The following is a 23,984-nucleotide window of genomic DNA, read 5'->3' as shown; positions in this document are numbered from 1 at the left end:
TTATTGATGTGTTGATAAGATACTTTGGATGGATGGATGGGTAGATAGATAGATAGATAGATAGATAGATAGATAGATAGATAGATAGATAGATAGATAGATAGATAGATAGATAGATAGATAGATAGATAGATATGCTGATACTATATATATGGATGGATATATTGATACTATGGATGGATATATTGATACTATGGATGGATATATTGATACTATAGATATATGGATGGATATATTGATACTATACACGGATATATTGATAGTGTAGACAAATATATTGATACTATAGATGGATAGAGGGATGATTCGATAAATTGGATTGATGGATAGATACTATGGATGGATGGATAAATGAATAGATACAAGATTGATACAATACATTGATAGGTACTTTAGATATGTTTACACTACAGATATGTTGATACTATGGATGGATGTATTGATATTACTGATGCATACTTTGAGACAATAGGTAGATATATTAAAACGATAGATCTATGGATGGATATATTTATACTATAGATTGATATTTTGATAGTGTAGATGGATATATTAATAATATAGAAGGGTATATTAATAGTGTATATGGATATATTGATACTATAGATAGATATATTGATACTATAGATGGATGGATGCGACGGATGTATAGATACTATGCATGAATTGTTAGATATGGTAAATAGATAGATGGATACTTTGGATGGATGGGTGAATGGATGGATAGATAGATGAATGGGTTGATAGATACTTTAGATAGATAGTCGTGACAGGACTAGTCTATTAATGGGGTGTAAAAAAAACTGTTTGTAAATTTTGACTTGTTCCAATCATGTATTAACCAATTTGTTGTGCAGAAAACCTAAGACAGCATTTAGAAGTACACACAGTGCGTTCATGAATCGAGCCTGTGCTGTCATTTTGCCTGAATCTGTTTACAACCATCAGTGGCTCTAAAGAGAGTTATCAAAAAACATCTCATGCAAAAAGATACTCTGCAAGCCATTAGGTGACAGAACATCGATGTGCCACTTATAACGCCTCGGAAAAGGCGGTTGAATTGGTCACTGATGAAAGTACCTCAATCTCCCTTGCAGTCATGCTTCATTCCTGTGGCCAGACGCTCGAGCCCCAGAGGACAACAAACGTCAATATGACTCGCCATGTGTGGATTACGTGCTTGGCAGGATCTGCTATTTATAATCACTTGACACTGTGAACGTGTCCAATGCGGTAATAATTTCGTAAGCTCTCTGCTTTGTCAATATTGCAGACTGTGCGTATGTGTATGTGCGGCCGATAAAGATGTTTCTGGGCTCCATGAGACAATCTGCTTATGACCATCTTGAATCAAAGATTTTGTCTCCATGTCTCCACTCTCTGTTTTCTCTTTAGAGCATATTATGTTTTTATATGAAGTTTCTCTGAAATAAAAAATAATTTATTCAGGCGTTATTTTTAATATGTTTGTCTTATGGTTGTCTACGTAAAAGCTAGTGTGCTACAAAAGAGTGAAATATATATATATATGAAATATATATATATATATATATATATATATATATATATATATATATATAATAATATATATATATATAATAATATATATATATATATATTATTATATATATATATATATATTAGGGCTGTCAAAATTAGCACGTTAATGCACATGATTATTTTAAATATTTAATGCGTAAAAAATAATGCAAATAACGCAGTTATTAACTGTATAACGTGTAAAAAACTTGTGTTTAGGGATGGTGTGTGCATAGAGGCGACCTACTGTAGGCGAGCGCCTTGGGCATTAGAATAGTGAGCGAACGCCCCCGCATTTGCGCTTGTCCCTTCAGGTCAGAATAACTTCACATGCAAAAACATTTGTAAATAAAAAAGGAAGTCGTTAGAGTGCCTTTTGGTTTCTTTTCTCGTGCATCCCAGATACTTGCTTCCCATCAATGATTTTTTTTTTTGCAAAGTGGTAATGTAGTCATCCAACTTCACAATTTGTAATGTTGCAGTCAGTATTTGAACTTAATAAAACTTAGTAAAATTGTACAATTACATTTGTTTACAGTATTAATATTATTCACACCTTACAGATGTTACAGACTTTTACCATTGCACACTCTAAGATTTTATCAAGTTTAAGCATCTATAACACTTGTGTTAATTTTATTATAAAGAGATCAGATATTGTTTTAATATTTTAGTTTTTGACTATTAAAACTATTTGTCTAAGTATGTTGGTAAATTAAAGTGGTTAAATTAAAAAAAATCATAAAATTTCTAAATGTATTGTTAAATTATTCAATAATTATCGATATTGAATGATATGTAACATATTGAGATAATTTTTTTTTGCAATACTGCCCAGCCCTAATTTATTCACATAAAAAAAAAAAAACTTTCAAACCAAGGGTTCACCTATCGATCTATAGATACTGTGGATGAATGGATGGATTAATTGATACTATAGATTGATTGATACCGTAGATTGATTGCTTTTGATGGATGGATAAAAACTGATACTATACATAGATATTGATCGATACTATAGATGGACAGATCGATACGATAAATGGATATGATAGACATTATTGTTGTGATATTTAAAACAGCAGTTATTTCTTTTAACTAAGTATGCCGTCAAATGTAATTATTCATTGGATACTATGAAAAATACTATGGCAGGTGTTGATTTAAATGTAGGGCTGTTGCCAGGAATAGCTATTAGGTGCCAGTGTCTTCCCACATACTTCACATATACTGCGTACTGTATGCGAATGTCAAACTTACTGTAAGGGTTGTCAACCATATATAAACAAATGAAACAAATTAAAAACTAAAATCCTTTAACTTTGATTAGCATGTTACACACTAACATTTACTACATCTGTTCTAGACAATGTGGGAAGATAAAATATATATATATATATATATATATATATATATATATATATATATATATATATATATATATATATATATATATATATATATATATATATATATATATACAGCAAATGAAAAGGGGAAAGTTGTTTAATTGCAAAATGCAGCATAATGGTGGATTGTTTTTTTAAATATAATTTTTTTTCATCCACTCACATATTCACAGCTTACCGTGAGAGATGCAAATTCAGCTTTTTTCATCCATTTTTTTTCCATACAGAGAAAAATATATATTATTTAGCTGCACTTTATTTTAGTTTGTGCACATACACTGTAATTACCTAAAAAAGTACTGTAATTTTAGGTAACTACATGGGTTAAGGTTAGGTTCAGAGTTAGCAACCAGTTATATGTATTATAATAATTACCATAATTGGGTAAGAAGTGCAAAGCATGTGGAACTGGACTTTAAAATAAAGTGATATACATAATTTTCTTGGGTAAAGCCACAAAAAAAAAAAAAAAAAAAAAAACAGGCAATGTAAGTTAAAGGGATATTTCACACAAAAAATTCTGTCATATTTTACTCCTCTGCTTATTCCAAACCTGTTTGAGTTTCTTTCTGTTTTTAAACACAAAGGATGACATGCTAAAGAATATTGGAAAAAAGAAATATCGGCACCAATATTTGATTCCCAGAACTATCAAATATCGGCAAATATCTGATAATTTTTTTTTTTTTTTTTCTGGTTGCATCTGTCACTATAAAATAACAACACACCCTTTCCAGTCACTTCAGTTCATAACAGCCATAAGCTATGTGATCAAATCCCCGCTGCCTAAAGCATTGTCATGGACATTGTCAGCATACTTTAACTTTGATATTTTGTATGTTTGAGTATTCTTTTATTGATTGAAAAACTATAGTCTTATTGTCTTTTATTTCTGTATATATATTTTTTATATCCATTATTTTATTAAAATCGTTTCATTCTTGTGAAGTTTACAAATATAAATAATAATAATAATAATATTAATAATAATAATAATACAGTTTTGAACTTCTTTGCTCTGCTTGCATTTATTTTCAATGAATTTGTAAATTTACCTTAATTTAGCACATTTATTATTATGTTTTTATTTTTATCCAGCATTCATTTAAAAATTATCGGTTAAATAATCAGTTGTCTGCAAAGAATGATCCAACCCAGCTATCGGCATTGAAAAAAAATTAATATTGATCAACCTCTACTTCAGGATTTCTTGTTTTAGGTTCAACTGAAAAAAAACAAACTCATAAACATTTAGAACTTCACAAAAAAAACAAAAAAAAAACATTTGTTTTAGGTTAGTGGTTGCGAACAATTTATACGGGCTAAATGGAAACTAATTGAATTTAGTTTTGTTTAATGTGCACTGTAAAAAGTGATTAGTTACTTAAAGAGAGTAAACCAATTGCCTTAAAAGCAACACATTGACTTTACAAAATTATGTAAACCCATTGTACCTTGGAACTGTTAAGTTGACTTAGTCGGCTTAAGTTTTTTTTTTATATAATTATGCTAATTGTATACACTTAAAAAAATAAAAGTAAACTAATCACTTTTTCCAATAAACTTTATTATATTTGTTTTACTTCTATTACTACCATTTTTTTTCAACCGAACACACAAATTCATAAGCATTTAGAACTACACTGAAAAAAATATTATTGGATTTTTTTTATGTAAGTGGTTGCAAACAATTTATATGAGCTGATTTAAACAAATTAAATTAAGTATTGTTCAATGTAATGTGTTTGTTTAAATTCAGCTCATATAAATTGTTTGAAACCACTTATCTTTAAAAATTGTGTAAATCCAATGAATCATTTTTTTCAGTGTATGTCATTGTGAGAAAATGAAATTTTGAGTGAACTTTGATTGAAGTTATACCAAGTAATACCATGTTGCATTGAATCCAGAACATTTCCATGACTTTACATTACACTCAAAAAATTGTTTGCTGTTTGTTTAAACTACTTATTTCAAATGCGCTGAAACAACGCAATTCTTGAGGTTTTTTCAACAACTTAATTATTTTATATTCAATCCACTTAAATGTATAAAAACTTAATTGCTTAATGGTGTCCCAACACAAATCGATTGTGTGTAACCCAACATTGTTTACAGTGTAGGTCTATGTGCAGTGATACTATAAAAAACAAAGTTTATTAAACTAAATTAATTACAAAGTCATGAACTCCCCCTTAAAGGAATATCACATTTTAAGTAAGCATTGAATCCAGAACATTCCCATAACTTTACATTAGGGTATCTGCAGTGATATAAAAGGCAGTTCATTAAACAAAATGAATTCTTATGATACTTACTCGATAGTAATCCGAGCTGTAAATGTCTCTGGACATCCCGAAGTCTCCAATCTTCACCAGCAGCCCATTCCCTACGAGGCAGTTGCGGGTGGCCAGGTCGCGGTGCACAAAATGCTGCGAGGACAGGTAGACCATGCCTGCCGCTATCTGTGTAGCGATATGCAACATCTGCGAAAGGCCCAGTTCCCCATTCGACTGCATCGGCTGGCCGTCCACCAGGATCATGGCGTCCGGACCATGTGCTCTGAAATGAGGAGAAAAGTCCTGTTGGTTACACTTGGCAGTAATTGTCCTTCAACGTCCAGCTTCGCAATTACTCATCGAAGAGTCACGTTTTGGATCCGAGCAGGGAAAATTGATTATGGATCAATGTAAAAGGGCACAAGGTCGAAGTGTTCAAATGCACCCCATAAAATAATTCCCCCCTCTAATCCTTTAATCCCGTAAAGCTGTCTAATTTGAAGTGAGTGAGTCAAAGGCGGAGAAAGATGTGCTTTGGCTTGGACTGACTGCTGAAATAAAATCGCCCCTTCGGTTAACTTCTTTTTCGATTTTTCTCTTCGCTCGGGAAAAATGATTTTTGTCTGATTGCGGCAGGATTTGCATAAGGCGGCTGTTCTGAAGGGCTCCACTGTAATTTGTGGTCAGTGCCTCTTCAGCGGCGAAGCTCTTCAAACTGTACGTTGAAGAGCTAACAATCAAGAGAGCTAACAATCCTAACGCCTGCGCTGCTTTAGCACACGAGTCTGGCTGTGGAATATGTGGGAAAAAAACAAAGTATTCAATTCACTTCTAGATTTTTAGCAATGTTTAAAAGGTGTGATCTCTAAAGAAGCCATTTATAGGGATAGTTCACACAAAATTGAAAATTCAGTCATCATTACTTAGGGTTCCCACACTTTTTGAAAGCACTTAAATTTCAGACATATGCATTCAAGGCCTGGAAAATACTTTAAAAACAAACACCGCTCCCTAAAAGTGCTCGAATTTAAAAATTGATTGTGTTATTTTAACAATTGTACAGTACTGCTTTTAAAAACAGTGATACACATAGTACCTTCATTAATCATTTGAACTAGGGCTGAAGATCTTTGCCTGAAGCCACAGGAACCTGAAGGGTTCGGGTTTAATTTCTATTGTTTTAGAATGGGCCGGGCTTGGGCTTGTGAGGTAAATGAACAGTCATGTGATTCATTTCGATTAGCGTGATGAATTTCTATTGTTTTAGAATGGGCCGGGCTTGGGCTTGTGAGGTAAATGAACAGTCATGTGATTCATTTCGATTGGCGCGAGAAAGTAATCAAATCGTTTGTTACAACATTATTATCCATCCCTGCAAAGGTGAAACAACTGATGACGGAGAAGTCAAAAAGAGCAAGGCCAGCCATAAGATCAAAAAGAATGGTCATTCTAGCCGCCAAGGTATTTCGGCAGTCGCTTATACACTACACAGCAAGCTGATAGGGAAGATGACAAGGTCACTCGCTACATTGAAACCGCTGTCATGGAAAATGAATGAATTTTCTTGGCTGGTGGAAAATGAACAAACAATCCTACCCAAAACTTGCAAAATTAGCCAGATCAGTACTATGCATCTTGGCCAGCAGCAGTGGAAGGGTGTTCAGTGCTGCTGGACGCACCATCAGTGAGCGCAGTACTGCGCTAAAGCCATTTACAGTGGATTCAATAATGTTCCTCCACAAAAACACGTTGCTTAATCTTTGTGAGTAAAAGATTTTCAAATTATAACTAAATATTAATTAAACCATAAATGCATAATGTAGACAGAGTATATAGGCTTATGTTGCCATTATTTTTTTATTATTCAGCTTCACCATCGCCTTAAGGCCGGATCGTGAAGAGAAGTGACGAAACAAATTCCGCAGAGCCTTTATCTATTATCTATTGCCAAAGTACTCAACATAATTTAGAATTTTTTTTAAATTTAATTTGTTAGGAAAGACTTCTTTTCATTGGTGTGGTAGCCAATTTAAAGACTAAGTGTATATACCTAGGCCTATTTAGAGTGCTGAGATGTAACAATGTTACAGAGGACTTATTTTATTTCTTAGTTCCAACTTCCAAGTGGCCTATAGCCTATGTTTGTTATGAATAAATTATGTTAAAACACGTATAAACAACTCTTCTTGAAAAAAAGCAAAAGAGTTGTGTGCATGTGCACATTTGAATAATGTCAGGCTGTAAACAGGTTTGAGATTTTAAAAAGCTGTCAATCAAAATGTACTTGCCAGGCTCGGGCCGAATTCTGCTGGGCTCAGGTCCTATCGGGCCTAACTTTTATTACTCTTTTACAGCTCTAATTTAAACATTTACAACAACAGTCTGATATTGATCCCAGTTTTCCCCATATTTACAGTTAAGACATTTATTCCGTATAATGTTTGGTTATATTACACAGCTGTAATACAGCTGTTCCATCGGTGATGGAACTTCACAGGCTCTTAAGAAAATATGAGAGAGATTTAAATCTAAAGTGATGATGAAGAGTGGCAAATGCGCTTTATTTAAAATTATTAGCGTTTTTTATTTATTTATTTATTTATTTATTTTTTAAGAATTTAATGTCCATGTAAGAGTGGGAACCCTGACTCGCCTTTACTTGTTCCGAACCTATTTGAGTTTCTTATGTTGAACACAAAATATATTTTAAAGAAAGCTCTAACCATTGTCTTCCATAGTATTTGTTTTTCCTATTTGACTTGTATTTAATTGCAGACAATATAACAAATATTATTATATGTTTCTCATGATTTTTATTTATTTTTTAATTTTTTTGTACACATAACCAATTTTAGTTCTTGCAACACATTTAAAAAAGTCAAGGTGGCACTGCAGCAAGAATCATCATTCATCTGTATCACCACATGGAGCTTAAGACTAATTTGGCAAACCACAAACCAAGTACCACAATATGTAGTTATATCGACAAATGCCAGTTAAAACTGTACTCTTCTAAAAGGAATCCCTATGTTAACAGTGTCCAGAAGTGCTGGATGCATCTGGGATGGACCATCACATAGTAGATGGATGGATGCTGTGTGCTCTGGACCAAAGAAGAAAAGGATCATCCAGACTGTTACCAGCAACAAGTCCAAAATCCAGTATCTGTTATGGTATTGGATTGTGTCAGTGTCCTTGGCAAAGGTAACTTGCACTTCCGTGATGGCACCATTAGATGTTGAGATGTTGGAGCACAATATGCTGCCATCTTTTGCCCATGCTTATTTCAACAAGACAATGCAAAACTGCATTACACTGCACACATTACAAAGTCCTGGCTGTGGAGGAAAAGGAAATGGGTACTTGACTGGCCTGCCTGCAGTCCCGACATGTCTTCAATAGAGAAGGTGTGGCACATTTTGAAACACAAAATGTGACAAAGACTCCATACTGTTGCCCACCTTAAGACTTGTTTGCAGGAAGAATGGTATAAATTTACACCAGAAACACTATTACTTTCTGTCTTCAGTCCATAAATGTCTTTTAAGTGTTGTGAAAAGGAATGGCAACATTACAAAGTGGTAAATACTTTACTGTTCCAACTTTTTTTTAAATGTATTGGAAAAACTAAAATTGAAATATATGTAAATTATAAGGAACGCATTAAATAATGTTTGTTTTATTGTGTACAATAAAATACAAGTTAAAGTAAATTTAGAAATGAATACTTTCATTTTTTATTTGAGTTTTCCATACGGTCCAAAACCTCTGCATCAAAATCATCTGCATAAAGCTTCACCAAAATTTGCTAGCAGAATATTTTTGCTGTACAGAAAAATCAAGCAGACTTGTCTCATTGCAGCTTTTCAAAAATGAATTTCATCATTTTTTTTTTCTTCCTTGAAATGCAAGTCCGGCCATCTGCATAAGTGTAAGAAAAAAATCTCTCACTACACAAAAGAATAATTTATTATCATCACCCATCGCTTTGCTCCCACAAGACAATCATCTCACTCAAGAACCCGATCTGCCTTTATATTTTCACAGTTCTCCCCTGCAAATTACGATTCACACGGCTTCAATCCACCTTGTGACATGAATACAATGAAGCTCAATCATAAACTGCCATTCTGAAATAGATTCTTGTGTTTTAAGACCTGGCAAGCTGTCTCGGGTCATCAGTCTATATAAATAGAGAAATGAAACTTTCTGACTGATTTGAGGTGCATCAGATATATGTAACTCATAGTTATATACTGTATTCATATGTAACTATTTCCTATCAGTGAATCTTTCAGATCTCTGAATTGCATCTGCTAAAATAAGTCTTTAATTTAGAAAGCCTTTAATCTTCAGATCTGTGTTGTTTCAAAGAGCTCGCAGGCCCAATTATTTTGGTTATAATCAATGTTAATATGCGAATAAAAGCCAAAATCAAAATAAGTCATCGTGTTTCTGTAGCAGAGTTGGATTAAACTGCTAAATTCTCCTTATAAATGTTTTGAAGTGTAAGAAATTTGGTTAAGCAATATAAAAATCTCTCTGATTTCATAAATATTTTTAATAATGTGTTCTGGAGAGGAAGATGGTTTTGGAGTGACGCACCATTGAATAAATTGTTTTTTTTTTATTGTTTAATTTTAATGCACTATAAACCTCAATATTTGTGCAATGTTTTTTTAGGGGATATTTGTCTTTTTAAGGATATTTTACCCAAAAATAACATCTCTGCCATAACTTATTCAGCTTTTGACTATTAAATTTGTTTGCGAACACAAAGAAATATGCTATAAATATATTCATGTACATCCATATTAAAAATGTATATTATGGAAGTTACCAGTTTTCAACATTATTCAAAATATCTTTGTTGTGGTTAGCAATGGAATGAAAGTCAAACTGGTTTGGAAGAAGTAAAGGGTGAGTACTGTAAATTATGACAGAATTTCCATTTTTGAGTAAACTATCTCTTTAAATATTTTTCAGTGAGATATTTGAGACAAAGATGGTACTTTAATAATAAAAAAAATTGCTACTTAAGTTTTCTGTGCTAACTGTGAGAAATAAAAAATTATTCTGGCTTCTCCCATCTACCATTTGAAATGAAAATGTTCATTGCTTGTTGGAAAGCATGATGAAATTACATGATTTAAGGAAGGTGCATGTGATATTCCCACATAATTTGGCCAAAATAGCTTTCCTAAGGAGCTAGAGTAATTTCACCTCCTGCAATTTCAGAGAGCCTTCCTAAAGCATAGTACACCTGATATTTCAAAAACAGGCTCAGTGGAAATACATGCATGTGGCGTCAAAATATGTCAATTATTCTAATATTCATTTCCAGTTAGCATTTTATCTGAAACCACATTTTTTTTGTGTTTCTGCATCAAATTTAATTGAGAAAAATGATTTCATATGCAGTACATGGAAAACATTTTAAATACCTGTGAATTTTCTGCTTGTTTCTGTGAAATAAATTGTGTATGACAATACATTTTGTTGAGAAATATAATTGTTCTACAAGTCATCCTAATGTACCAATAAACAAATAAATAAATAAATAAATAAATAAATTATATGTGTATATGTAGGAGTCTATTTATGAGAGATGCGTGTCTCTTTATATATATATATATATATATATATATATATATATATATATATATATATATATATATATATATATATATATATATATATATATATATATATATATATACATACATACATACATACATATGTATATGCATATATATATATATATATATATATATATATATATATATATATATATATATATATATATATATATATATATATATATATATGCATACACACATGTATATATATATACATGTGTGTGTGTGTGTGTGTATGTGTATATATATATATATATATATATATATATATATATATATATATATATATATATATATATATATATATATATATATATATATATACTTATGTATATACAGTTAAAGTCAGAATTATTAGCCCCCCTGACTTATTAGCGCCCCTGTTAATTTTTTTTCCCAATTTCTGTTTAATGAAGGGAAGATTGTTTCAGCACATTTCTAAGCATAGTAGTTTTAGAAACCTATTTCTAATAACTGATTTATTTATCTTTGTCATGATGACAGTAAATAATATTTTAGTTGATATTTTTCAAGACAATAAAGTGAACTAGGTTGGGGTAATTAGGCCAGTTATTGTTAAGAAGTTAAGAACTACAACTTCCAGCATGCACTGCACATACACACCAGTTCCTGATACTGACTGACTGCAAACATGCACAGCTGAAGCTGACCCATTATATAATTATACAGCACACACACACTGACACTGCTGAGTCTTGTTTTTTTTTCTGTACACTAACAAAGCATTTCTCATTGCCTTGCCATGTTGAATTCTTTGCTTTGTTTATTGATTTTGATGTAAGCCTCATGCACTGACCTCTTTGTCTGTTTTTGATTTCTCTTTTGGATTGCGCACATGAATACTGTTGATTCCTGAGCTTGACCATTGCTTGACTGACCGCTCTCTGTCTAAATAATTGCTGCATTTGGATTCCCTCTCCGTTGTACAGAACCATATTTTTACAACAGGCAGGTTTGTTTCATCTGGAAACTGCAGTCAATTGTATGTTTTATGAGTTTTGTACAAATATAGTAAGAGGCACGTTTTTACAATAACCCTTGGTTGTAAAATTCCCAATAACAGTGAAGTGTGTAGGAAGGCTAAACTTCATTCTTAAGCATGCAGTGTCCTTAGTGTAACATAAAAAAAATCTACCTCAGAAACTTATTGAGGTCTCCATGCTTCATGTATTCAAAGACCATGATGAGAGGGTCGCCGTCCACACACACGCCATAGAACTTGACAATGTGCTCGTGCTGGAGGTTCGTGAGCAGCTCAGCCTCCCGTTGAAAGTCTTTTCTGGCCGTCAGGGTCGGGTCTTTGAGAGTCTGTGAGAGAGATAGAAAGCGTGTTCACTCTGGGAGATGTAGAGACAAGAACAAATGCATGGCGGAGAGTGGGGTGCCACGTTTTTTACTCAACTCGTCCTCTGGGCAAGGAGAAATTAGATGGAGGTTAAACTAATATGTCTAATTGCATTTCAGGATGTCTGCCATCAGCTGAAATGAGACCAAAATGTACAACAAAAGGCCATTGCATGAATTCTCGAAACAAAAAGGGGTTGAGGGAGTAATCTGAGACCTCTTCAGTTCATACACAGTTGACATTTTATGTACAATACATCTATGGACATTAGATATGTTTCTTTTTTTTTCTAGTTTATGCCTAATTTTGCACATCAGTAAGAAGGATGAGATTTGAATATTATAATACTGGGTAGTAGTGTAACATTTTGCAATGGTGTATGCAAGTTTGTTTCCTGACACAGCTTACCCCGAAGCGTTAGACATATTACATCTACCATTTTAGGAGATGCTTTAAAAGGTGGTTTGCACTACACTCCTAATTCCATTTCATGCATATGCAGAATAATTAAAGGGCTCTATTTTAAAGATCTAGGTGAAATCTAAGCACTAAGGGGGCTAGTCCGCATCCACTCTTGCTATTTTAAAGACAAAAATACGCTTTGCGCCCTGGCCCTTAATCTAACAGGGTTGCATCGCACCATAGTGCATTTGCTATTTACATGGCAGACTTTGTAAGTGGAAAAACTGAACGCTTTACTAGCAAGAAAACAGTTAAACAGACCATCTACAGCACAAGGATAAAGAACGAGCCTCCTCCACTCTGCCTCTTTGCTTTCTTTTTTACTTTACTTTTACTCCTCACTTTACTCTTTCACTTTTGTGGATAAGGAAACTTGTGTTTGTTTCAAAACTATTTCTGAATTCAGTTCAAATTTCCAGATAACTAATAAATGAACAAGAATAACGAAGTGTGGTCAAAAAAACTGAGATATCCAAACATGCATCCTATTCTTATGCCTCATGATGCATAACATCTCCAAAACCCGACAGGCATGGAGGTAGTGGTTTTTATATTTATGTAGAAAATAATATATATTTTTTTTAACAACAATGTGCGTTTACTCACCTACTTAATAGAACTGAACACCCATGAGTCCACAAAGTTGTGTAAATGGATTTGCTATTTAAACATGGTGCAAAATGGGAAAATTAGGGTTGTGCTGGTCTGAAAATAGCAACAAATAGAGCCATACATGTCTTGTGGGTTTATGATAGATGTGAGATCATGCAAGGTTTTTTTTTTATTTATTAAAGTTTAGCAAACTTTGCCAGCTAATTTTTATTATAAGAAGATTTGTCACAATTTAAGTGGTTAGCTGATTTAAAGGAACACAAACATTAAATCTGCAGGATGTTTAATATGCACACAGAACATTATTTTATTTACAGTTTTAGCTTGCAAAAAAAGTCTAAATATCCTTGAAATAATGTTCCAGCATCATTCAGAGAAACAGATATGGTAAATAAAACAACATGCATATTCTGACATCTGTTAAAGCAAGTAAAAAAAGAAACAAGTGATCATAATACATTTGAGTATACATGTAAATGACAAAAAAATAATAAAATTCTGACAAAAGTGTAGAGTAAACAAAAGTTTTAATGACAAACAACATTTCGGGGCTGCTATGTGATCATTAATAGCTTTTTTCGTTTGCCATCAAATTATCTTGTATTTTTATATTTTTTATTTGCCATCAAAATGCTTGTTCTAAATATCAATAACAAGATTTTTGGATATATATATTGACTGAAAAAAAAAATGAACACGTGTTGTATAGGGGAAAATAAATAAATGCAAGGTTGTTACATTTTAAAACCCCTTTGTCTGTTACCATAGTATATATATGTGAACCAGGACCTCTAAACCAGTCATAAGGGACAATTTTGTAAATATTTCATTGTAATCTTATGGTTAAAATAATCGCAATACTGAGAAGATCGCCTTTTAAAGTTGTCCAAATTAAGTACTAAGCAAAGTAAATTACTAATAAAAAAGAAAGTTTTGATATATTTACTCTAGAACGTTTGCATAATATCTTTATGAAAAATAATCTTTAGTTAATACATATAATACTGAAAAAAGATTTTTGCCTGAAAGTAAAACCAATCATTTTGACCCATGCCATGTATTTCCAAAAATATACTTGTGCAACATGTTGTGCTCCAGGCTCACACATAGCAGTAAAATTTAAACACATTAGTAATATAATATTTTTTAGTAAATCTTAATCACAGGCTATCCTCACAATTAAATTCAAAACATACCAAAATCTTAAGGCCAGTAATATTATTTAATCATTGCAAAATAAAAAAGTGCTACTAGCCTTTATTTTGTGTCCTGTTCCTACCAATTAAATGATAACTTGGTCTGAACAGCACATGATGCAATTTGATTTTAATTACACAATTCCCCCGAACTCTCTGACACAAGCAGAGGGAGGCATCATCAGAGAATGGCGTATATTACGGCACAGATGGCGACGTGTTTGTTTCTGTCATGGGATGTGTTTGTGCCCGGAGTAGTGGTCTGACAGTCCTGGGTTCATAACATCCTCATGACACTGGAGCATTTTCACAGCATCTTCTGCTATCTTTATGATGTAATAGTTTCAGTGGGCTCTGGTGAGGCAGAACATTGAATTACAGAGGATGTGCGAGAGCGCTTTTCAATGGTTCAGTGATATTATTGGCCTCAAGAAGTAGCTCTAGACTAGTTTTCAACTGGTTTTATTTTTGGTGTCAAATGGAGAAGCAATACAAAAGAAACATTACTATGGTACAACATTTGTGTGTCATTAACTGATTGATTTCTTTTGAAAGGGTTTAAGCAAAAAATGCATTGTGCTTAACACAAACCATGTTTATTCTGAACAAGAAAGTAAGATGAATGGCCATTACTAAAATTAAGATGAATTAAGATGAATGGTATTGTGAATCCCAGGAATGAATATCCTTACAGTACTGTAAAAGGATATTGTTTTAATAGTTGTGCAGACTACTTGGAGAAAGGGGGAGTTCACTCTGTCACTCATTCACTTAGTCATTCAAATGATGACTATCACGCACAATTTCACCACACTCTTCAGAAGACACCAACTCAAATGTCATACAGCAAACTCACAGTAACCTGTTGTGCATTATTAACGTCTACAACCCTAAACCCAACCTCACAGTAACCTGTTGTGCATTATTAACGTCTACAACCCTAAACCCAACCTCACAATAACCTGTTGTGCATTATTAACGTCTACAACCCTAAACCCAACCTCACAGTAACCTGTTGTGCATTATTAACGTCTACAACCCTAAACCCAACCTCACAGTAACCTGTTGTGCATTATTAACGTCTACAACCCTAAACCCAAACTCACAGTAACCTGTTGTGCATTATTAACGTCTACAACCCTAAACCCAAACTCACAGTAACCTGTTGTGCATTATTAATGTCTACAACCCTAAACCCAACCTCACAGTAACCTGTTGTGCATTATTAACGTCTACAACCCTAAACCCAAACTCACAGTAACCTGTTGTGCATTATTAACGTCTACAACCCTAAACCCAAACTCACAGTAACCTGTTGTGCATAATTAACGCCTACAACACCTACACCAACCCTAAACCCAACCTCACAGTAAACTGTTGTGTTTTATTAATGTCTACACCTACCCCAACAAAAAACCCAACCTCACAGTAGTCTATTCATACATTCATTTTCACTTCAACTTAGTCCCTTTATTAATCAGGGGTCACCCCAGTGGAATATCTTTAGACTGTTGAGGAAACCGGAGCATCCAGAGGCAACCCACACGAACACAGGGAGAACATGCAAACTCCACACAAAAACGCCAACTGACCCAGCCGAGACTCGAACCAGCAACCTTCTAACTGTGTGGCCACAGCTCTATTTACTGCGCCACCGCGTCGCTCCACAGTAGCCTATTGTTCTATTAATGTCTACACAAAGGGTCTCAAACTCGCGGCCCTTTTGTGGCCCTCAGTGCAATATTTTGTAGCCCGCGCCGACCGCTGTACACTGACAGAATCCGTCCACACTACGCCGGAGTTCTCGAGCGCTGAAAACGGATCATTTCAAAAACGCTGGAGAGGCCGTTTTCATTCTGAAACGCTGCTGCTCCGTCTCAGTGTGGATGGGGAAAGACGGAGACATCTGAAAACGGAGGCGGGGCTGCAGACATTCGCCTCTCTGATTGGGGCTTTTCCTCAATATTAAGTAGCCTAACACACAGTTCAGTCCTGAATCTTCTCCGTGTAAGTTCAGACTTGGCAAGTTTGATCAAGGCTGCATCTCTTCTTCTCAGTTCGATATGGAAAACATACCAAGGACACGCGTCAATCTTCACAGGGAACCAGGCCCGGATTGGCTAATCGGGAGGACCGGGAGAATTCCCGGTGGGCCGGTCCGTTTTTTGGCCGCGAGGGCCGGTGTCCGTAGCTCCAGAATCTTTTGCTCTCAGCAGTCACACTTTTTAAATTTATTTATTTACTTGACCACAGCCTTTTTATTCATTATTTTACCGCAACTCTTCTCTTTTCATCTACTTTAATGATTATAAAACTTAGTTGTGTCATCATTCTGAACACAGCTATTGTGATCCAGCGGTTAGCATGTTAGGTTGAGACGCCGCGGACCTGGGTTCGATCCTCATTAGAGTAACTTATTGTTTTCGTTTTTATTGTTAAGACAAATAATACTGTTAGGGTTGTAGAACATTTGAATTTCTAAAGCAGCTGTTTTCTCAAAAAAAAAGATGTGATAGTGTAATTAGAAACTGATTTGGAAATGACCTTATTTTAATATAGTCAGTCGTGAACTGAGGTGGGCCGGTCTGAGGCTTGAAACGGTGCTGAAAAGGTGTCCCACTCCGGCCCTGCAGGGAACCGTGTACTTTATAACTTCATTCACATCACCCTGGCTACGTTGTTTCACTTTCTCAACAATAAAATGTAAACTTGATATAAGGAACTGCCTATTTTTATTTTAATATTAACAACTAAACAGACAGCAGAAATGTTGAGGCGTCGTGCTGCATAAGATGAGCGTCATCTTCACTGTGTGGATATTTATAACAAAACGGAGCCGATAACAACTGCCTCCTTTCAATTTCAGTGAAAATACGAAACACACCCTCTCTTTTGCTGAATATCAGTTTTAATAATCGATAATGGCCATTATAAAAGTATAACATACAATAAGTTTATACATTATAGGAAATAAAGGCAAGCGATCAGTCAATATACAGAATGTAGGCTACGTGGTTACATTAATCATTAACTTATCTTTGCGCTCAGCCAAAACACGTTACCTGAGAACAAGTAATAGATTCCAATGCCCAAAGTCAGGGAATATGTCGTTAGATAAAGACAACAAGATGAATGAAATATCACGTTTAATAAATATAGTGAGATTAGATCCAGCGGGAGATGCTTGATGAGAAGTCCGACTAGCAGAGCTCTCATCTGGGTAGACAGGCTGCAGCGCTTGCCAAAGTGTGTGTGTGTGGTCACGTGATGTGCGTTTTCAGCGTTTTGGTGTGGACGGAGAGCAGTTCAGAAACGCTGGGTAAAACGCGAGTGTGGATGCGGATCGTTTTCATTCTAAAACGCCGTTTTAAAACTAAAACGCACTAGTGTAAACGGGGCCTGACAGAATCAGCGGAGCGGGGAGAGAGAGCGTCACCACGCACCCCGCCCCTTTGTTAGACGCTGTGAGGGGCGGGAAGTTAGGAGGGAACTCGCGCCGGCCAGAACCAAGGTAAGCTGTTCCCGCCCCTGCCTGCCACTTAGCTACCTATCTGCAGCCTGCCACCTACCTAGCTACAGCCTGCATCTTATATATATTATAGGTAGATACAGACTGGTACAGACTGATGTGACTGGAGTGGGGTGGGGGTGTTTTATTTATACATATATACACCTTTTTTTTAGGTGAGGGAATGGAAGTTTTGAGTGTGTGAGAAGTTATTCTCCACCTTGAACTTCAATAAGTCAAAGTACAGGTCTAGACTTAATGATGATCATCTTCAAGCCATACTGAGGGTCTCAACTGCTTCCGCTTTAAAGCCAAATGTGGTTCAGATTTGTGAGAAGAAGCGCTGTCAAGTCTCTGGCAGCAAGGAGTAGGCAAAAGATGCCATGTTCAGAAGAACTGTTCATAATCTTCACTCAATGTTCTATTAATGTTCAGGACACTTCATGCTCAGAAGAAATAATTAAAACTGTTAATAATTACATTTGAGGACTTTTTTTTTGTGAAATCCCTTATCCCCCAGCCTCACCCAGACTTTGCCTCCTGCGGCCCCCAGGTAAATTGAGTTTGAGACCCCTGGTCTACACCAACCCTAAACCCAACCTCACAGTAGCCTATTGTTCTATTAATGTCTACACCTACAACAACCCTAAACACAACCTCACTGTAGCCTATTGTTCTATTAATGTCTACACCTACAACAACCCTAATCCCAACCTCACAGAAACCTGTTGTGTTTTATGATTGTCTACAACACCTACCCCAACCCTAAACCCAACCTCACAGTAACCTGTTGTGTTTTATTAACATCTACCCCAACCCTAAACCCACCCTCACAGTAACCTGTTGTGTTTTAGTAATGTCTACAACACCTACCTCAACCCTAAACCCAACCTCCTGGCAACCGGTGGTGTTTTATTAATGTCTACACCTACCCCAACCCTAAACCCAGCCTCACTGTAATCTGTTGTGTTTTTGTAATGCCTACAACACCTACACCAGTCCTAAACCCAACCTCACAATAACCTATTGTGTTTTATGAATGTCTACAAAACCTACACCAACCCTAAACCCAACTTTACAGTAACCGGTTGTGTTTTATTAACGTCTACAACACCAACCCTAGACCCAGCCTATTTGCAGTGTCATCCCTCCTACTTGGAGGTCTCTAGGCTGCAGCGATACCTACTTGGCTTTTACAGTAACTACAAAATCATGCCTCACCTTTACAGCCACCAGCATCTTATCTTTGGTGGGACTGAGGTTGTAGCATTCGGCCAGAAACACTTTCCCGAAAGCTCCTTCGCCCAGCTCCCTCTTCAGAACAATGTCCCTCCGTTTAATATGCTGCACATCTGAAAGAGAGAAAACCATAATGCTTATTAGAGATCTGTTCTGGATGTCAAGGTCACCGTTTCGCAGTCATGCAGCAGAATGGGTCTGAATTGTGAACAGATACTAAAGAGTTAGTCTTGTATAATTACTATGTTCTGTAAGTTTTGTTTTGTATTCCTATATGATCCTTTTTTGAGAGTTTTTAACAACTAGAAAATACTGTAACTTAATATATATGATAATTGTGCTCGAGTTGTTTTGCAAACCCCCTTTTTTTGCTACCGAGTGTCAGGGTTCTGCCACTCTGGTCTTGCAAAATTATTGTTTTGTTGTTTAGAGTCCAGACACTAGCTCTGTCTTGTCCTGTATGTCATTGTGTCTTTGTATGGGCGCCGTTGTGAGCGCACTCAGACCATGCGCACTCCCACTTGAAGCAGGTGCGCGAGGTCTGTGCATGCTTGGGACATGCACTCTTTTACTCGTGTTTGAGTTTGTTTTGTCTGCATCACGCTGTTTCATTCTTAGCGTCTGTCTAGTTGGTTTCGGTTGGCACTGAGATAAAGCATCCGCGTTGCATATGGGTGAGCACATGGTAAGGTGTTTTCATCTACAGTGTGCTTGTGTCTTGCGTCTGTTTTTGTTGGTATTGTTTAAGCAAGTGGGTGGGTATTTACATTATGGTTTTGTGGTGTGATTCAGTATTGTGCTTTAATATAGTTTTGTGAACACGCAGTTAATGAGTTCTCTCATTGGCTGGGTGTTCTTGTCCTGTTTTACGTGAGCACATGGCTTGTAGTGTTTTCTTGTGTCATGTGCTCTCCCGTCTATTGTCTAGTCCCACCCTCCTTGTTAACCCATTATTAGTTTATCATTATGATCAGTATTAGGTTCACCTGTTCATGTGTTAATTATTTCTGCTTATATTCTCCTCATGTTTGCTGTCCTGTGCAAGTTCATTGTCTTCCACTTGTTGGAGTCATCCTGTCTTGTGTCCAGTCCTGCCTTGCCAGCCCAGTTTTGGTCATGTTTTTCCCCTATTTCTGTTTGTTTATTTTGTTTATTTAAATAAATATCATTCATTGCATTCTGGAGTCTCTTCCCTTTACCCGAACGTGCACACTGAGGTGGAACTTGGTTCGTTAAATAAAGTGCTACCAATTTTATTCTAGGTGTACAATTTAGGGCGACATGTTTGCTCAGTGGTTAGCACTGAGGCAAGCAGATTGTGTGTGTGTGTGTGTGTGTGTGTGTGTGTGTGTGTGTGTGTGTGTGTGTGTGTGTGTGTGTGCGTGCGTGTGTGTGCGTGCGTGCTTATGTGTGTGCGTGCATGCGCATACATATGCATGTGTATGGATGTTTCCCAGTACGGGTTGTGGCTGGAAGGGCATCCGCTGTGTAAATCATATGCTGGATACATTGGCGGTTCATTTCGCTGTGGCGACCACTAAGGAATAAAGGGACTAAGATTAAGGAAATTGAATGAAGGAATGTACAATTTAAATTCATGTGTGGCAATGATTAATGTTAGTTAATTTATTCTGTATTAAGATACACTTAGTATTAATAGTTATGCTGTTTTTATTTTGAATTTGGCTTATATTCAGATTTTTACATTGTAAGTTGAGTAATTGTATCAGCATTTACCATTTGTATTATATTTTAGTTTTATTTCAGTTGTTATTATTAATTTTCATACATTATCTTAGTTTTTTAAATATAGTTGGCAACACGGTTATTACATAACTAAAATAAAATACATATAATCATTTTTTTAAAGTAATAGTGCTGTCAAACGATTAATCATGATTAATCACATCCAAAATAAAAGTTCAAATTACCAAAATGTATATGTGCGTGTTGTGTGTATTTATATATGCATGGCTTATAAATACATAAGTATAAAATGCTCTTTTATATTCATATTAGAGTTGGGTGGATAGATGATGCCATGGTCCTGAGCCGGCATCGTGATCCTCCGCTCTGTGATATTTAATCTTGTCTCTATCTAAGGACTCTTCTGTCTTTTGAATTTGTCAGGTAACGCGTCACAGCATCAGTACACCGTGTCAATCTTTCGATTTCACCCTTGTGCTTAGTAATTTTAGCAAAAACCTCAGATACTGTTGGTTGGTATCTGTTGGTTGTGCACCTTTTTTATCAACCAAGTTTGTCGACCATTATAACAACACAGATCACTCTGCCTATTCATGCCAGAGGCCCGCGGAAAAAAGTGATTGACAGGTGTTAATTTGTGTTTAACTTATCTTTATTTCTGTTTGGTTATGGGTAAAACAGACCATGTGGGTCAGGTAGTTAATATGGTAGGCCATATATAATTGATTAATTATGAATTAATTAATTATTCATAAATAATTAATTTATCACCGACGACAATACCATCGTCCTTTGCGATGTTTCACATTAGACATCGTACGATGCCAAATTAGTCGACATCGCCCAACCCTAATTCATATCTAAATATTTTTATATAATACGAATAAAACATAAATATATATGTAAATATATTTCTTTTGTACACTTTTCATATTTTATGTCCAGTGTGTGTGTGTGTGTGTGTGTGTGTGTATATATATATAAAACTTGTTATAATAATATATAATATTATCACAATATTATATATTATATATAATAATAATATTAAATAAGAATAATAAATTCTTAATAAAATTAAAAAAATACAATAGAAAAAATGACAATATTATAATTTATTATATTATTTATACAGTATATATTATTATCCACAGTACTTGCCAAAACAGTTTTTCATCAGATATTTATTTCAATAGTTATTCTTTTTTTTTTTTTTTTAGTTAACAATAATAATACTGGGAATAGCGCAAACAAACATTCCATCCATTATCATTCATTCATTGGCAAAAGAATAACTATAAATATAAAATGTAACACACACTTATCCAAAGTGACTTACAAATGAGGAATACAACAGATTTATCACTAGGAGGCAATAAAAGTGCCAGCAATAAAAAGTCTAGAATAATACAAGCTAAAAGGACGAACATAAAAATGCTGAAAGCTTATATAATTTATGTTTTTAAGACAAGTATTTACTCTCGCATGTCATTTCAAGCCTGTATGTTGTGGTTACAAAAGGGGTATAAAAATAAATTTGCTATGTATCGCGAACCGTTTGGAATTGTATAGCTTTTTTGTATTTTTAATAGACCTTTACTTTGTTGCTGCATGGATGGCGCCATAGTGACCAGCACCCTCCGGTAGGGTGCTTAGAACCGTAAGCAATGTCATCATATATATATATATATATATATATATATATATATATATATGTATATATGTATGTATATATATATATATATATATATATATATATATATATATATATATATATATATATATATATATATATATATATATATGTATATATGTATGTATATATATATATATATATATATGTATATATATATATATATATGTATATATGTATGTATATATATATATATATATATGTATATATATATATATATATGTATATATGTATGTATATATATATATATATATATATATATATATATATATATATATATATATATATGTATATATATGTATGTATATATATATATATATATGTATATATGTATATATATGTATGTATATATATATATATATATATGTATATATGTATATATATGTATGTATATATATATGTATGTATATATATATATATATATATATATATATATATATATATATATATATATATATGTATGTATATATATATATATATATATATATATATATATATATATATATATATGTATATATATATATATATGTATATATATATATATATATATATATATGTATATAAATATATATTTATATATGTATATATATATATATATATATATATATATATATATGTATATAAATATATATTTATATATATATATATATATATATATATATATATATATATATATATATATATATATATATATATATATATATATATATATGTATATGTATAAAATTATTATTTTTTTCCTCAAAGGATGTTTACCAAGGGATTTTTCACAGTATTTGCTATAATATTTTTTCTTCTGGAGAAAGTCTTTTTCGATTACTTTTGGCTAGAATAAAACCCGTTTTTAATTAAAAAAAAATAATTTTAAGGTCAATATTATCAACCCCCTTAAGAGATTGTTTTTTCAGTTGACCACAAAACAAACCACTGTTAAACAAGAACTTGCCTAATTACTGTAACCTGCCTTATTAGTTAAAACTTGCCTAACTTTTTCGCTTATTAGTTTTTACAAATTTAAGTGGATTTAACAAAAAAAAAATTAGGTCCCACTTTATATTAAGTGGCCTTAACTAATATGTACTTACACAGGAATTAATAGTTTGTTATAATGTACTTATCGTGTAAATACGTGTATTTATTGTGTACTTATGCTTGATTAAATACATGCATGTAATTACATCTGTAATTACATTAGTAAATAACACTGTTGACCATCCTTTTACCTTAACCCACCCTTAAACCTACCCATACCACCAAACCTGTCCATAATCCAACCTCTATCCCAACTCAAAAACACCACAAGTGTTCTGAAATACATTATAAACACATTAAGTACAT

The 23,984-nt window shown here is 33.9% G+C and overlaps 1 protein-coding gene and 1 long non-coding RNA gene across 6 annotated transcripts in view; one reads left to right on the top strand and one right to left on the bottom strand.

Annotated features, from left to right (window-relative positions):
• Positions 1 to 23,984, top strand: part of LOC147835935 (uncharacterized) — a 379,840-nt gene that overhangs the window by 56,777 nt on the left and 299,079 nt on the right. The window lies entirely within an intron of this gene.
• ntrk3b (neurotrophic tyrosine kinase, receptor, type 3b) overlaps positions 1 to 23,984 on the bottom strand; it is a 296,050-nt gene that overhangs the window by 15,384 nt on the left and 256,682 nt on the right. For 3 of the 5 annotated variants that reach the window (XM_087260709.1, XM_087260710.1, XM_087260711.1), the window contains 3 exons: positions 19,232 to 19,362; positions 12,023 to 12,195; positions 5,267 to 5,510 (listed from right to left, as the gene is read on the bottom strand). In XM_087260709.1, coding sequence (XP_087116835.1) covers positions 5,267 to 5,510; positions 12,023 to 12,195; positions 19,232 to 19,362 — 548 coding nt within the window. Of the gene's footprint in view, positions 1 to 5,266; positions 5,511 to 12,022; positions 12,196 to 13,990; positions 15,393 to 15,843; positions 16,208 to 18,592; positions 19,363 to 23,984 lie in introns of those variants that run through there. The other 2 variants (XR_015495428.1, XR_015495429.1) reach the window with 1 other exon arrangement.

The sequence above is a fragment of the Danio rerio genome, chromosome 7, assembly GCF_052040795.2.
Source record: "Danio rerio strain M-AB ecotype USA chromosome 7, GRCz13ab, whole genome shotgun sequence".
NCBI lineage: Eukaryota > Metazoa > Chordata > Actinopteri > Cypriniformes > Danionidae > Danio > Danio rerio.
Note: the sequence above shows the minus strand (reverse complement) of the source record. Positions and strands in the feature narration are given on the sequence as shown.